Source organism: Entelurus aequoreus, linkage group LG21 (assembly GCF_033978785.1).
Source record: "Entelurus aequoreus isolate RoL-2023_Sb linkage group LG21, RoL_Eaeq_v1.1, whole genome shotgun sequence".
Classification (NCBI taxonomy): Eukaryota; Metazoa; Chordata; class Actinopteri; order Syngnathiformes; family Syngnathidae; genus Entelurus; species Entelurus aequoreus.
The window spans coordinates 37,364,205-37,380,737 of NC_084751.1; the positions used below are offsets into that span (position 1 = coordinate 37,364,205).

At 37.7% G+C, this 16,533-nt stretch overlaps 1 protein-coding gene across 1 annotated transcript in view; it reads left to right on the forward strand.

Annotated features, from left to right (window-relative positions):
• Nucleotides 1-16,533, forward strand: part of vldlr (very low density lipoprotein receptor) — a 46,306-nt gene that overhangs the window by 13,401 nt on the left and 16,372 nt on the right. Inside the window, exons 5-13 of the mRNA XM_062031613.1 lie at nucleotides 5,961-6,169; nucleotides 8,216-8,378; nucleotides 8,613-8,735; nucleotides 9,653-9,775; nucleotides 11,748-11,867; nucleotides 12,218-12,343; nucleotides 12,632-12,803; nucleotides 15,398-15,622; nucleotides 15,718-15,836. Of these exons, the coding sequence (XP_061887597.1) occupies nucleotides 5,961-6,169; nucleotides 8,216-8,378; nucleotides 8,613-8,735; nucleotides 9,653-9,775; nucleotides 11,748-11,867; nucleotides 12,218-12,343; nucleotides 12,632-12,803; nucleotides 15,398-15,622; nucleotides 15,718-15,836 (1,380 nt within the window). The remainder of the gene's footprint in view (nucleotides 1-5,960; nucleotides 6,170-8,215; nucleotides 8,379-8,612; nucleotides 8,736-9,652; nucleotides 9,776-11,747; nucleotides 11,868-12,217; nucleotides 12,344-12,631; nucleotides 12,804-15,397; nucleotides 15,623-15,717; nucleotides 15,837-16,533) is intronic.

Here is a 16,533-nt window from a genome sequence, read left to right on the forward strand (position 1 = left end):
AATGATGTAAAATCACTACAGATCAGCCTTGGCACTTTTGGCACTTTGTGCTTCCTGTGAAGTGCCATTCTGCAATCTGTTTGCATTCAAGCCATTTTGTTAATTTTAAAATGACTACCGTATTTTTCGGATTATAAATCGCAGTTTTTTTCATAGTTTGGCCGGGTGCGATTTATACTCTGGAGCGACGTATGTGTGCAATTAACACATTACCGTAAAATATCAAATATTTATCTAATTCACTTAAGAGACTAGGCGTATATCTGCAATCATCAGACACGTCAACCAATAAAAATTTGGTGGGGGCGGGTCATGGCAGAAGTGCATTGTGGGTCATGGCAGACATTCATTGTGAAAAAAAGATGCTACCTGCTACTTCCGTAGCTATGAAAATGGATCATTTCAACATTGGCGGTAACTTATAAGAACTGAGAAGGGCTGAACAAAAATGGCACCGAAAAGGATATCCTATACTGCAGGTTATAAGCTGGATGTAGTGAAATATGCAGCAGAAAACGGCAAGAGGAAGCGGCGCATTGTCTACCTTTGGAGTTGGCAGAGTTGTTTAGAAGCGACACAGAGGAAGATTTCATCGGATTTAGCGATTAGGAGTGACAGATTGTTTGGTAAACGTATAGCATGTTCTATATGTTATTTGAATGACTCTTACCATAATATGTTACGTTAACATACCAGGCACGTTCTCAGTTGGTTATTTATGCGTCATATAACGTACACTTGTTCAGCCTGTTCACTATTCTTTATTTTAAATTGCCTTTCAAATGTCTATTCTTGGTGTTGGATTTTATCAAATTTTCCCCAAAAATACGATTTATACTTAAGTGAGACTTGTTTTTTTCCTTTATTATGCATTTTCGGCCGGTGCAACGTATACTCCGGAGCTACTTATAATCCGAAAACTACGGTATATATGCCTAACCTCTTTCAGTGCAGTGCTATGTAGGCCCGGGCCTTTCTTTGATAGGTTAATTAATGGAACGATAAATTTTTATTTATCGTTCCATTAATTAACCTAACTCCAACATTGCCAGCCTTCAAGATCATTCACTCATCGATTTCAGCAAATGTGTGCATTTCAAATCAAACTTAAAGCGCTTTTCATAAATGAAATGAATGCAACACTAGACGCTTTACGGACTTAAAAATAATAGATTACTCACATGCCTATGCACCAGTGTGGGATTATTTTGGTTTAAAACCTTTGGTACAAGATGAGCCTATCAACACTGGGCCAATTTGCTGAATGTGCTCAAGAGTGCTGTCAACAAAAAATCCAATAGGACAAACTTGCATTCCCACTTAAAACTCAACCACCCGTCTCACTATCTCCAATTGGGTGAAAGACATTCACGTAAAAATGCAGATTTGTCCCGACAGTCCACACTTACTGAGGCGCTTGAACAAGGTCAGAGCAAAGGAAACTTAATAAAATGGTGTGTGCTCACAGAATGTGTGGTTCACTAGATCGCTAAAGACATGCTGCTCTTTAAAGTACCAGCAAATTGGAAAAACAAGTTGCCTGTATATTGAAGATATTATCATAAATATTTGATGTATGACACCGAAAGACTTCTCACCGAGATTCCCCAGCCATTTTGAAAGATAATGAGCTTGCGAGACATATTTTGTTGATCCTGAATATAAGGAGAATGAGTTACACATTTTAGAAGCTCTGCTAAACAGGTCTAGCTTTAGTGAAACACTAAGCATCATGTAGAAGTATTGTTAAGTGCTAAACAAAAAATACAAACTAAAAACAAACTATAGCTTACTGTACAATGTCTGCTCTTACTTTGATGAAGACTGATGGGATGTCCATGTCTTCCCGTTTTACATGAAGAATTAATCATGATGCACACGAAGGGTTAACAAGGAAAATTCCCTACAGACTGTCTTCTGTTGAGTTTGTCTCCATCTCTGGGTATGAATTGAATGTCACAGATGAACAACTTCTAGATTTATGGCTGAATCCTCCTAATATCCAATTAAGAGCTATTCGTTTGCGTATTTCCAGTGTGACTGTTCTGATACTATGGTCAGAGTGCAGAAGTGTTGCTATAGTGATGTCAATCTACGGAAATTATCAAAGATGTTGGGCGAGGAATATTCAAAACGACTGGCTGAATTTGTGGTGTTTTGATGTTTAGACTTTATTTTTATATACTTGGTGAATTGTAAATATAATTGGATATGGTTTAATGGATAGAATGAAACACAATTAAGCATATCAAGTCAACTTGTTTTTCTTCTCTACTGGTCCTTTAACACTGTTAAAACTAGCGTTTGGAAAATCACTGCAAACGTGTGACAGACATTTATCATGTCAAGTTAGTGTTCCTCGCTCGGAATCTGCTACACTTAAGTTTGTTTTGCATACAACCTGTTATTAAATCTGCTTATACTGTAGTATTTGTTGTTACTATGCACATTTGTTTACAAAGGTCCTAGCTTGATAGTTAAGTAATGTAAAACTGTACCTCTAACTACATGTTCAATATTAAAATGCAACATTGTCAATACTTTATTTAGCCATATTTGTTTTGATTGTGTGTAATTGAGAATCCCCCACCCTAAACTTATTGTATTGCTTTTGGTTGTGATTTTTATTCACGTACAACATTTTGCTAACATACGGAGTACAGTGGAACCTCAATTTGCTAACTTGATTGGTTTCTTGGACATGGTTTGTACAAAAGTGTGTGTATAGTGAAGCAGTTCCCCATAAGCAATGTAATAATAAATGTATTCTGGCCTCTACGAAAGTCCACATTTTAGTGAAAGTTTGTACACTTTGCTATACTGTACTATATATCAAACAAATATAAGGATGTGATGGATCAACTTGACATTTAATAATTGCTGTATGTGCTGCCCTGGCAACATGTGCGTGCATACTCTCAAACTTAAACACCTAGAGTCAAATCCAGCCATATTAACATGATCAACAAGGATCTCAAGGAAAAAGCAGCTGATAGTGACAGACCGAAGGGAGCAAGCGAGCGAGACCATCCCCCATCCCTTTCTGTGTGTGCCTGTGTCTTGTGCCGCTGGAGAGGAAATGTTCTCTACCTGTGCAATAAGTCTCCTGGCATTGTTTGCCAGTGAAGTCCAATCTCTTTACAATTAACATGCTTTGGTACTGAGCCTTCCATATGCTTTGCAAATACTGTAAGTTATGTTTAACTCCACATGGATTCGCTCCATTTTGCCACTCTGGTCTGTTGGCTTTTTAGTGTGAAGTGAATTACATTTATATAGCGCTTTTTCTCAAGTGACTCAAAGCGCTTTACATCTTGAAACCCAATATCTAAGTTACATTTAAACCAGTGTGGGTGGCACTGGGAGCAGGTGGGTAAAGTGTCTTGCCCAAGGACACAACGGAAGTGACTAGGATGGCGGAAGCGGGGATCGAACCTGCAACCCTCAAGTTGCTGGCACGGCCGCTCTACCAACCGAGCTATACTGCCCCAGGTATAGCTCGGACTCCTATTGAGTTAGCAAAATGGAAAAACTTGTCAACAGGGTAAAAACACACAAAAGGCACATGCATTAAACTACTGAGACGTGACTAGAAAGTCTCCTCTGCTGAAGTGAGTGGGAGGCGCCACCTCCTCTACAATGTGTCTCTCTGCATGCTGCCTGCCAGGCGTTCTTGCACATGGTTTGCACGCGGAGGCATAGGCGGCTTAATCAAAAGGTTCGTAAATAGAAAAATTTGCAAATAGAGAGGTTAGTAAATTGAGGTTCCATTGTATTTGTTTTATTTACAGTAACTTGGAGATTAGAAAGTTTAAATCCCAATTACAGTGTTAAATTATACACAAAATACAGGCTTATTGCACTTGAAAGGGTGCACTTGTATTAACTTATTATTCGGACTACAAGGTACACTTAATCCTTTCATTTTCTCAAGTCGACAGTGTTTTATGCCTGTTTAATGTACAGATTAATTCTGATTATGCTTACTGACCTCATAGCAATTTTATTTGGTACATGGTGTTGTATTGGAAATGTTTCTATTCAAGTATTCAAACAAAATTGTCCTTAGATTTAAGAATCTTGAGGATCTCAGGCACGGTTTACATTTATAGCAAGTATGAAAGGAAAAAGGTGCAGAGTGAGAGGTGTCATTCTTTATATACTGAATACAGTCTGGGAGGGGTAGACTAGGCTCAGTTTGGAGGGGGGAGCAGGTTTCAGCTAGAAGAAAAATACTACTGGCAATATCGTTTCTTGGCAGTTTGTAGGTCAACGTATCGTAGAGCAAAATTTATCAGCCCAGGCTTAGTGCTATCCTGATTGGTGTTACCAAACAATTTAGGCATTGCCATGTTACATTGTAATTTGCATGACCTAATGTAATTTTGCTTCTGCCTCTGATTAGCTTTCTTTACTTGGGGCTATATTCTAGCAAGTTAACTGTTGGCCTTTTATCCATTGTCATGCTGAGAAGTAACTAGAATGGTTTGCATTAGTTGACAAATGTAAAAGTAGTAAACATGTAGCTAATGTCAATATATTCTGCTCTTTCTGGACTATCTTTAATGTTTTTAGAAAAAAAAATTACCTTCCATAATTTCACATTCTGTTACTAAAAGTCAATTCCTACCAAGTGCACATTTTTTGGCCAATTCAAACCATTACAAATTCTAAATGTGTTTTTATATTTCTACAGCATTTCAACTTCAGCATTCACCTGTAATTTTCTACAGAAATTGCTTCCTCTTGTTGACTTGTAATGTTTTCACGTGTCTGACTGCCAAACTCTCGTGTTGCTTAAAGGGAACTGCACTTTTTTTTTTTTTAAACCACTAAAAAATACTTTATTTACATTTCGTGATTTAAATATTAACCAAGTATTAGTGCTATTATAAGCGCTAAGACAGACTGTTTACAGCGGCGCCGTGATCACAAGCTTGCGTGCCAATGTTGACATGAGCTGCTTCGTTTTCTTGCTCATCAAACTTTATTGTAGATCATAAATCATGCATCTCATTTTGAAAGTAGGACAAGGACGTATTCTGACAAGTTTGTACACTGACAGCCAATTTAGACCCGGTAATGGCGAATGATACAAATACACGCTAGGTTCCACCCCACTTTTCTTGGCGAGGATTAAAGTGAAGTTAGTTAAAGTCCCAACGATAGTCACGCACATTTAGTGTGGTGAAATTATCCTCTGCATTTGACCGATCCCCATGTTCACCCCCTGGGAGGTGAGGGGAGCAGTGAGCAGCAGCCGCAGTGGCCGCGCTCTGGAATCATTGAGTCATTCTTCATATAAATGGAAATATACTGTATGAACAGCCTAGCAGTCAGCATCCTAATGACAGCAGACATTGAGCAGGTAGTGATATTTTGTTTGTTGGTTGTCATAAAGTCTGCAGTGAGTCGTAATCAGTGATGTAAAAAAGCAAATGTGATGTTTTTTAAATGAGTGCGCAGCGTATGCTTAAAATGATCAAAATACGTAAGTATTAAACGTTATAAATGTGCCCGTTTCTATATTACATATACTGTATATTTGCATCATGTATATAAAACCCTAATGGAGGTGTTGGGGTGTTTTTTTGGGTGGGATTTTTATAGGTAGAATGGAGCGGCTCCCATTGCCTCCATTGTAAGCAGACTTTTGATCGCATTTATTCAATGTTTAAAATGCATTAAAAGTACATCAGTCGTCATGTCTTTGGAGATAGTGAATAGGCAAAATTATCCCAAAATAGTGCCATTCCCCTTTTAAAGTAAATAAACTCACCAAGTTGTAAGACATGATAGTATTACTAATCTTGCATCAAAGAACTTTGGTTTTCATTGTTGTAGGTAAATGTAAGAAATATCTAAATACAAATCGAGTGACCTGCAGAGAGCAAGTAATTACTATAGATATATAAATGTATTTTATTTACAAACGAAAACATGTGATTTTTGTCCCTCAGGTAACATAACTTGCGCTCCAAATGAATTCACTTGTACCAGTGAACGCTGCATCTCTCAAAACTTTGTATGCAATGGCGAGGATGACTGTGGTGATGGCTCGGATGAGGTGGCGTGTGCGCCGTCTTCCTGTGGTCCCAGTGAATTCCAGTGCGGAAACTCCTCATGCATCCCTGTTAGTTGGCTGTGTGACGATGATGTTGACTGTCAGGTAAGAGAAACTTTAAAATGGCAAGTAAATACACTAAACCCAGACCATATGTTTACTCCGGGTTAATGTCTCCTGCTTAAAGTACCAGAATGGAAAAATTAGGTGACTTTGGATGCTTAATTGTGCTTCTTTGTATCCATTAACCCATATCCACTTGTATCTACAATGCCACAGTTTCAAATGGCCATTTTGAAAATGTTGCTTTGAATTTATTCAATTTTCGTATTCAATAGTCACGATGGGAACGCTCTGCACTCTGACCATATCAGTCATACTGGCAATTTGCAAAAATTAGAAAGATGTGCTGTCTATCCTTCACGATTCCTATATAAGACAAAACATGTTTAAAAAAAATAAAATGTTATGCATTATAAGTTGTAATAAGTCCGATAACAATTTAGTCAATGTGGGCAGAATAGAGCCCACAAAACTGTCAATACCCAAACTAAACCTGCCAACAATACTCTATTTGCATATTGTGACCTGAATATTAACCAAAAATTGGCGATGGTCTGCGCTAGAGCTTATAATAACATCTATTTTTTAGCAACGCAATGTTAACAGATGGTTAAGTAACCCTTTGATGCTGTACTGTGAGCTGGCCGATGTCCTGCTACTGCTGCCGCATCATCGCGTCTCTGCTCTGTAGGATAGGAGGATCTAGCCCTAAATCTAGATGTTGTTCATCTGTGACATTCAATGTATACCCGAAGGTGGAAATACACAACCGAAGACGGTGTCTGCAGGCAGAAACGTTTCATTTTAACCCTTTGTGTATTATGTTTACTTCTTCATCTAAACGGGAAGATATTGCCATCGCGGTGAGAGCAGACGTTGTACAGTCAGTGATCGTCAGCTTCTAAAACTTGTAGCTCATCCTCTATATTCAGGCTCAAAAATATAAAATACTGGGTCATTATTTGTCCCAAAGTTATCGTCGTTGGCTTTCACAAAGCCTGCATGATTTGCATTGTTGGTAATTGGTGAGGCATCTGTGGTTCCCATCTCTACGCCACAGATTGTAACTAACTAACTAACTAGTTCATTATCCCTCAAAATGACTCGAATGTCTTTGAGATTGATACTAAACTGCTCAAAAAAATAAAGGCTACACTTAAACACAATGTAACTATAGGTTAATCAAACTTTCTACTTGGGAAGCAACATTGACAATCAATTTCACATGCCGTTCTGCAAATGGAATACACAGCCCAGCCTGTAGTGTTTTTCCCCTTCAATTTTGAGTGACTCCAAATCCAGACCACCATTGGTTAATACATTTAATTTTCACTGACAATTTTTTTTTTTTTGGTCAGCACATTTAAGTATGTAAAGAACAAAAGTATCTAATAAGAAATTCATTCTAATAGTATTTTATTTTGTTGTTTTCTGTATTTTTTTGGAGTAGTTTATTTTGAGCAAATCTATTGACTCCCAAACTAAGTCTTTTGGTGTCATAAATCATATATATATATGACTTCAATACAGAGGCGACTGTTTTTTTTAAATTCTACTGGTACTTTAATGTGGAATTGCACATTTGCTTAAAACTTGCTGTAATGGTGAATGATTTTTTGACAATGGATGCCATGCATAAAAAATGTTATGTAACTGCTTTATAAACGAGTGTAACAAGTAATCTAATACGTTCCCGTATGTTACGACTTTGCTGATAAACGTGGCACGCTACTTTTGGTTTGCTTGTATTGCAATAAGACTTCATCAGAAGCACAGCAAGTGTGTGTGAGACTGAGGGAGGAAAAGTGGTATACGGAGTTGATACGAGCCACTGTAGATTAAGGACTAGCAATCAAAATCAGCCTGATTTCTAGGCAACAGTGGAACAAAGATGGTTTTATAAAGCGTATGTGACCTGGACACCCAAATATGTGAAACTTTGCAAAGCATTTTTATATGGAAAATTGTGCAGAGGATATTTCATAGCAACGGACTTTATAGGAAATATTTCAAGGAATCTAAAGGAATCCAATGTTTACTGTACAGGTATGTGTAATATGCAAGTCATTGTTAAACTAATGTTTGCAGGATCAGTCGGATGAGTCTCCAACACGTTGTGGGCGTCACCCAACACCACCAGCCAAATGCTCAAGCAGTGACATGCAATGCCGTTCTGGAGAGTGTATTCACATTAGATGGAGGTGTGACGGAGACTCTGACTGCAAAGATGGCAGCGATGAAGCAAACTGTCGTATGTACAAACTTTACTTCTTTTATGCTCCACAAGTTTGAACATTTTCTCTATTACAAATCTACGGTATGTTTATGTATATAAAATGTACAGCAAGTCAATTTTAAAACTGGGTACATGTTTAAAATTCTGACGGATGTGAGATAAAAAATCTGACTTAATTTTTATCAGTCCAAGAGATATCTGACGAAGATTGGGGGCACATTTTTATTTTTTCTGTGTGGCCATTGTCAGCTGTACGCACCTGTGGAGCAGATCAGTTCAAATGTGATGACGGGAACTGCATTCTGGGCAGCAGACAATGTAATGGCATCAGAGAGTGCACCGATGGATCAGATGAAGTCAACTGCAAAAACTGTAAGCACTCCTTGAGTTTTCTAAGCTCAATTCCAGTATCTATATGATCTTTTCATGATTCAGTTTTTATGTTCCATACACAACTTGGACTCAACTTCACTTTATTTTTAAGTATGATACTCCAGAATCGAACGTATGTGTGTTGTTAAACATATGGTTCTTATTGCAGTCAAATAACAATTTTAGAAGATTTGTATACAAAATTAAAATGCATTAAACACACTGGGCTTTTTTGTTGGACTCAAAGAACAATTTTATATATTACATATTGCCTTTCATAATTTAGATTTAGGTTAGAATAGAACGCTTTGACATTGATATATGGTTGCCACTCTTGGTCTATGCTTTAAGAAAAATACAATTAGTAAATACTAAAAACAATTCTATGGCTAAAAGTACACAAACATGTAGCGGGTATAACACACTTAAAGATAAAACGCAAATTGTAGAAATTTGTTCCAAAATGTAGTAATTTGATTTGCATTAGTTTAAGTTGCGTGCACGAGTGGTTTGGACTCTATTTGGCATCAAGCCAAGCAGCTGTGGGCGCTTTTACGTATATATGCGTGCACAGCAAGGGAGCTAGATAATTACATTACCTGTTGATCTGTCTACTTATTTAATTGTTTAGCTAAGTTTGACGCATAGGTGGGAATAATGTAATCATGCCACCTTGGGCGAGGCATATTTTAAAGCGGTGTTTGCGGCATGGTACTTCTGTGTTTAAAGTGTCATCTTTATCAATAGTTTTGAAGCCTAAATGCTCTGTCACTGCAGTATAGCAGTATAGTACAGTTTTGAATTCATTCGTACTGCGGTAATTTTATTGGTACCGGTATAAAGTACAACCCTAGTAGAGAATTACATTTTTCAGAGGCATGCAGAAAAGAGTAATGCAAAATTTTTTTTCTCTTCAGTGACTCAGTGTAACGGACCAGAGAGGTTCAAATGTCGCAGCGGGGAGTGTATCGAGATGAGCAAAGTGTGCAACAAAGCCCGAGACTGTCCTGACTGGAGCGACGAACCTATCAAGGAATGCAGTAAGTTCCTGAATAGATTTTGCTTAGCACTAGGATTGCTTGATTTTGAGAAAAAAACCTAATTGCAATTTTTCTCAAATTGCAATTCACAATTTTTATATTTTATACATGAAAATGCTTAAAAAGCAAAAATAACAAGTGCTATTTAGACTCAACATTCTTTTCTCAAGGTGCCACACATTAAAACGATATGCAATAATTTACTTTTAAAAATATCTGGCTAGGAGTGTAGGGCTGAGCGATGTGGCAACATTTTTTTTTCATATCCAGTTTCAACGTCACAATTTTAAATTTTTTTTGTTAAAAGCAGATTGTCCCCTGCAGGATTACTGAGTACTGTTTGTAACCGACATTTCCACCATGTTTAATCCAGGTAATATATGCGACAGCAACAGCTGACAATTGTCGTTTACTTCATATTGATTGTGTTTATTAGATGTGCAACGGTACAGGTAACCCATACTACGGTTTGTACCTTAGTTTTAGAGCCGTGGTTTTGCTTTTTCGGTGCATTTTTTTGGGGGCAAAGAACTTTTTTCCTCTGGAAGTTTTACTTGTCATCACAAATTTTTTTCTGCAGTAAAAGTATCAGTGGTGGACTGAATACTATATATGCGCTACATTGAGATAAAAGTGTTTTGAATTACAAGCTCGGTCATGGAACCAATTGAGCTCGTAAATTGAGGTACTACTGTATATAAATGGTATATCTTTTATTGCAATTGGAGGTAGTATATTAGATTGGAATCTCGCACACACATTCTGTTTGCATGGATGATGCATTAATTAAATATGGTTCAGGATTGGCATAATTACAAGTGTATAGAGAATTGTCCAATTGCATTAAATGGATTAGGCTGTTAATTGTTTGTAATAACTATTAAACTATTGTCCATTTAAAAGGACGGTGCAAAAAATAAAACAAGTATTTTTTGTAAGAAAAATATAATTGTATTGATTTAATTAACATATCTAATAGATTGTATGTTTAATCTTATACCGGCACATTGGTGTCTAGTGTGTGTGCATGTGGTTGCATTTATTATACCTTTCTTCATTGCATTGCAAATTGAAGCTGCTTTAAAAAACTACCTAAATTGATTTAGACAGTTAAGCTGGCAGACTTTGTCTCACACTTGTTAGCTAGCTCGCAAAGGTACAAGCTAACAATCTTAGAGTTAAGGCCGCATCCTCCAGATGACTGACATTCCTCTGGAATGATTGTCTTAATCCGTGTCACAAAAATATGCTTTTCAAAATAAGCAAGGTATTAATAATTTTAACGAGGAAATATTCCCACACTTTGCGTGTTTTCACCTGGGATGTTGAGGTGAGTGGCGCTGCTGACTCGTGTCCTCCAGAAAAACAGGAGTGATGGGGTCGCGCCGATGTCAACAAGTTTGTCGGCAACAAATTTTATTGTCGACGAATGGTTGCATCCCCACACTCATGTGCATTATTGTGAGAATGAGAGTTTTGTGTTCTTTCTTAATCCATAACCATGTTTAATGCAGCTAGTATTTTCCTATGTAGTGCGTCTTGACGTGACCTTACTTTTATTTTATGTCCGTGAGTAAACTTGTTTTGTCTTAAGGGCTTCTGATTGTCTGCTCACAGAGCTGTTTTGGCCAGTTCCTTATCTCTCCTTTCAGGGTGTAAGGGGATGTTTTCGCTCTACATAAACTGACTTTTTGTTTGGCTTTAGACCTCTTCTTGCTGTTGTCTCATTGTAAGGGCTGGTCTCCGGAAGCTTCAGTTATACTTGGTATTGTACCATTCTGTCTCTGGGGTCCTTATTTACTCATGTCATCCAAAACAACTTTGGATCAACCAGCGTGTTTTATTCCCTGAGAGGAAGACTGGTCGTGCGCAACATTACTCATTAGCCAGAAAAATACAAATTGATGCTCTTTTTCTAATCAAATTGAATTGTTGCAGCCCTAGTTCCAACAGTCTTGTTTGTGTGCTTCAGATGTCAACGAGTGCCTAATGAACAATGGTGGTTGTTCACACATTTGCAAGGACATGGTCATTGGCTTTCAGTGTGACTGCATACCTGGACTGCAACTCATCGACCTCAAGACCTGTGGCGGTATGAAACACAAGTGACCTTTTTTTGTTTTATAAGATACTGTAATACTGGCTGTCATTTGTTGCAATAGCACGAGAGTCTAAACACAAATCAACACTTAACATTGCTGTCCAGGGTTTTAGAACTCTTTTTTTCCTCCCTCAATTGATCTGAAATAGATAGAAACACAGCCACAGATCTGTAAGGACTTTAAAGTTACTGAATTTAATATGGTACATACACACCAGCAATTGCATGGTGCTTTGATATTTAATAATATGAACAAAATCTCAAGCCAAACCAAAAGCTAGATATAATTTATTTTTTTTAACCGATTCCACCTACTTAAGCTCCTTTTTATTTTCCTCTAGACATTAATGAATGTCTAAACCCTGGCATCTGTAGTCAGATCTGCATCAACCTGAAAGGAGGATACAAGTGTGAATGCCACAATGGGTACCAGATGGATCCAACTACAGCGGTCTGTAAGGCTGTGGGTGAGTAAAGGCCTGATTTTGTCAATCTAATCCAATACTCACATCTAATCTAGTGCCATACTGGAAGCATTCAACCTTAAAAATTGCACATCAATCTTTTAATGACTTTTTTTCCCCTACAATTGCCAGTGTTACAAAACAGTTTTGGATTTAGGTGCCAGTTGAGACTCGTTTGTGTGTACAGTGTGTTATGGTTTTGCTGTGTTTTACATTGAACATGTTTTAAACTACGGTAAACCAATTTAACTATGAGACTTTGTTGTTAAACAATTGCCTTGCTATTCTTAGGTAAGGAGCCCAGTCTGATTTTCACCAACCGCCGTGATGTCCGTCGTCTGGGTCTGGAGAGGAAGGAGTACACTCAGATTGTGGAGCAGCAGAGGAACACTGTAGCTCTGGATGCTGATTTTGGCCAGCAGATGATGTTTTGGGCTGACCTGGGACAAAAGGCCATATTGAGGTAGCTTGCACAGCATGTAGCGCACAGCTGGCGGTGTTTTTGTCAGTGTCAAAACGTTTTCTTGCTGTGAAGTAGGGCTGCAACTAACGATTATTTTGATAGTCGATTAGTCAACAATTATCTTAACGATTAGTCGACTAATCAGATAATAAAATGACTAATTTTTCCATCAACTTTCAAATGCAGCTTAAGTTATTTTAGGCATGTGCTTACTAACAAAGATGACTAATTCCTTCATAAATGTATTTGTACTGTAACTGTGCTGCTCATTCAGCTGTTGCAAAAATTAAAATGTCAGTTTAAAAGAAAGGAAAGGTAAAGTGTTAAATTTAATGTGTTAATATATTTAAAAAAACAAACTTAAGATAGCTTCAATGAAAACAAACAACAAAATCTAACTTCCTCAAAAGGAAAAAAATATTTTGTGGTGTTGAAAAAGCGGCACACTAGTATATTTACTGTTCTTATTTTAGCACTCTAATAGACTCAATGTGTAGAATTCCATCTTACATTAATTCTTAACGTTGGCTATTTAATAGATTGTTTAATCTTATGATACCTCGGCATTGGTGCCAGTCTGTCTTTTTGTGTGCACGCGCGGTTCGCGTTAAAGTGCCTTTTTTACGGCACTGCAAAAACTCATTGTGTAAAATTCTATATTTGATTTCTTAATGTTGGTTATATTATAGATTGTTTAATCTTATGATACCTCCGTATTGGTTCCTGTCAATGTGCACACGCGGTTCGCGTTTGTTAAAGTGCCTTTTTTACAACATTGCAAAATGACGCTGCTTTAAAACATACTTGAGTTGATGTAGACAATGTTTAGCTGGCTGACTTTGGCTAAAATGATAGTTATTTTTCACACAATTTTGTTTCACTCCTGTTACCTTCTCCCTTGCTATCTAATACTTACGAGGTAAATGAGACCCTCCAAATGTCCGACATCATGTCTCCGCTTTAAATGCTTGCGTACCACAGATATATTGCCATAAAACAAGGTCCGCTTTGCAACATGAGCAAGATATTCATATTTTTAACTTGAATAGGAGGAAATATCTTCATACGTTATCACTGGCGATGTTTTAGCGAGTGACCCCCTTCCGCCCGGAAAAACACAAGTGATGGCGTTACGATTATTCTCGACAAATATAAATGTCTGTGTCGAATTTTATTGTCGATTAATCGTTGCAGCCCTACTGTGTAATGGTCTGACAATTTTCTATTCCTGAGATGTGGCCCACAAAGTTTACTTTTGCTTTCAATGTGTTTAAACAAAAATAACTTGTGAACAATGGTATCAGATCACAGTATGATCAATGGAGACCTTTTGTTGGTGAAAATGATTCAGCCCTTCTCCAAACTAATACCAGTGATGGTGTATCCGTTACACTTTGCTGCTACATCATCAAGGATCACATGTTTATCTGATTGCCTTGTAGTTGATGTGACAAACTTCACTGGTTGCACCTCCGTCCCCTGCCCTTTTCCAAATATTCTCATCAGTTTTTCTACTACGTGGGTTTGTTAATCATTAAATGCCCTTTGTCTAAGCGCAAACATTTTGGTTCAAGAATGTATGAAACTGAAAACGTTTAGCAGCATGGATCCTAAGAGTCCAGAATTTTAATTAAATAAGGATATAGATCCATATAAAAGTTCTTCAACTGTTATCTTGTTGCGTGACATGCTTCCATCTCCATTTTAATGTTCTTCACCACACTGCTGTTTTCCCAATTATTTTGCTGCTTGGCATTCGACTGTTGCATTGTCAATGCAATGTTTCATTCTTTCAGCTTCTCCTCCCTTTTTAATGCTATCTTCATTTAGAATCTTTGTTTCTTCTCTGAACTTTCTGAATTTCGTCATTAGACTCCTATGTCTGATTTGTTTTTTTGAAGATCTGCAACATCTTTATGTACACCTGTTATGTTCATAGATATTGACATTGCTTTGTAAAGTACCTATTAACACTTAAGTCTGGTTCCACCTCTGGTAAGAGTGTATTGCTCAGTTGATGGCTTCTTGTCGTGCAGCGAAGTGAAGCCGTTGGTGTTTGCTTCTGTGGCAAGCAGCGGCTCTGTGGTATTTTTTGGGACATACTAGAGCTGTCAGTCTTTCTTCTAGATCACTTGTGTGGTCATAAGCCTCTTAAAATATGTCCAACTCTTTCGGTTTTGTTTAACTTTGGGTTGATATGCAACGGCTTTGAGCTTGTATTTAGCTAGTTAGCCCCCTGCTTTTCAGCGCCTTCGGTTCACTTACTGTAGCGAATCTGTCCCTCACAATCAGTCAGGAATTCTTTTTTTTTTTTTTGGTCGAAACTGGTGTCAAGAGCAGAGCTCTTCTGGTTTACAGCATCCCTCGGAAACGGCCATCCAAGACGTGTGTGCACGTATCCGTTGATCATATTTTAAATAGTTTGATGATCACCTTAAGTGTCTAATACACTATTTCTGTCCCAGGATGTCAAAACGTAGCCAATATGCACAGTCACTTTGCCTTCTTTGCCATGGTTGCACCCTTCTCTTCCACTTAAAGAGACACAGCAGTTAAACGATTTGCATTTTGAGATTTTCTTGTTTGTTTTTTAGCACTATGCTGGACAAACGAGGCGATGTGAGCATCCACCACAAAGTGATTGAAAACGTCCACTCTCCTGTGGGAATTGCTGTGGATTGGATATATAAAAACTTATACTGGTCTGACCTTGGCACCAAAACAATCTCTGTAGCAAACTTTAATGGAACCAAGCAGAAAATTTTGTTTAACAGAGGCCTGAAAGAACCAGCTTCCATTGCTGTGGATCCTCTCTCTGGGTATGTGTTCATCATGAATTTTGAAGACCATATCAATATACCTTCAATGTGTGGTTTGTGTCCTACAGTTTTTTTTCTGCATCTTTGCTTTGTAGGTTTCTATACTGGTCTGACTGGGGTGTACCAGCAAAAATTGAGAAGTCTGGTATGAACGGAGTAGATAGGCAGATTCTGGTAGCAACAGACATCCAATGGCCAAATGGAATAACCCTTGGTAAGAACACACTTACTGCATATTTGTCAACATTGCTTGTTTACATTTCTATGCCAATATCAGTGTTTCATAATTTTACTGTTATGAGTAACGCTTTTTAACATTGAAATGTTTTTGGAGAAGTTGTTAGAAAGGAAGTAAAATCTACAGTATTAATGTTCCTGTTAAGGGGAGGCCATTTGTACTGCACTTCATTACACACAGTCGGGGAGAGCGGGCATGCCTTGGGCTGGGTGATAAGTCCTTGTATTTGTTCTATTGTGAAGTGTGTTATGAATAGCTTGAGGGGATATCTTATTGCAGTCATTCAGTCACGGCCATGTTACGCCACGTGCATGCAATTTTGTCGTCCCTTTTGCACCTATCTCAATCAAGCCGAAGGAGGTGAAGTGTTGAATTTGAGCACAGATCAGCGCTCTTGTACTCTCCAAACATACCAGACTTTGTGTAGTGGGCACAAGCACAGTATGAATACCCCCTTAGTTACAAGTATGGTTAAGGTGTATGAACATGCAAACATTTACAGTATAATGTCATATTTCCAGTTTCTCATTACATGTCCAAAAAAAGAGTAGGAAGAAACAGCTTATTTGATAAATGAGTAAGTAAATATTAAATGCATAAATAAGGTTCTCATAAATAAGCTATGATTCACATGAGATTCATACGATTATCTAGTTTCCATCCTTTTTCTACC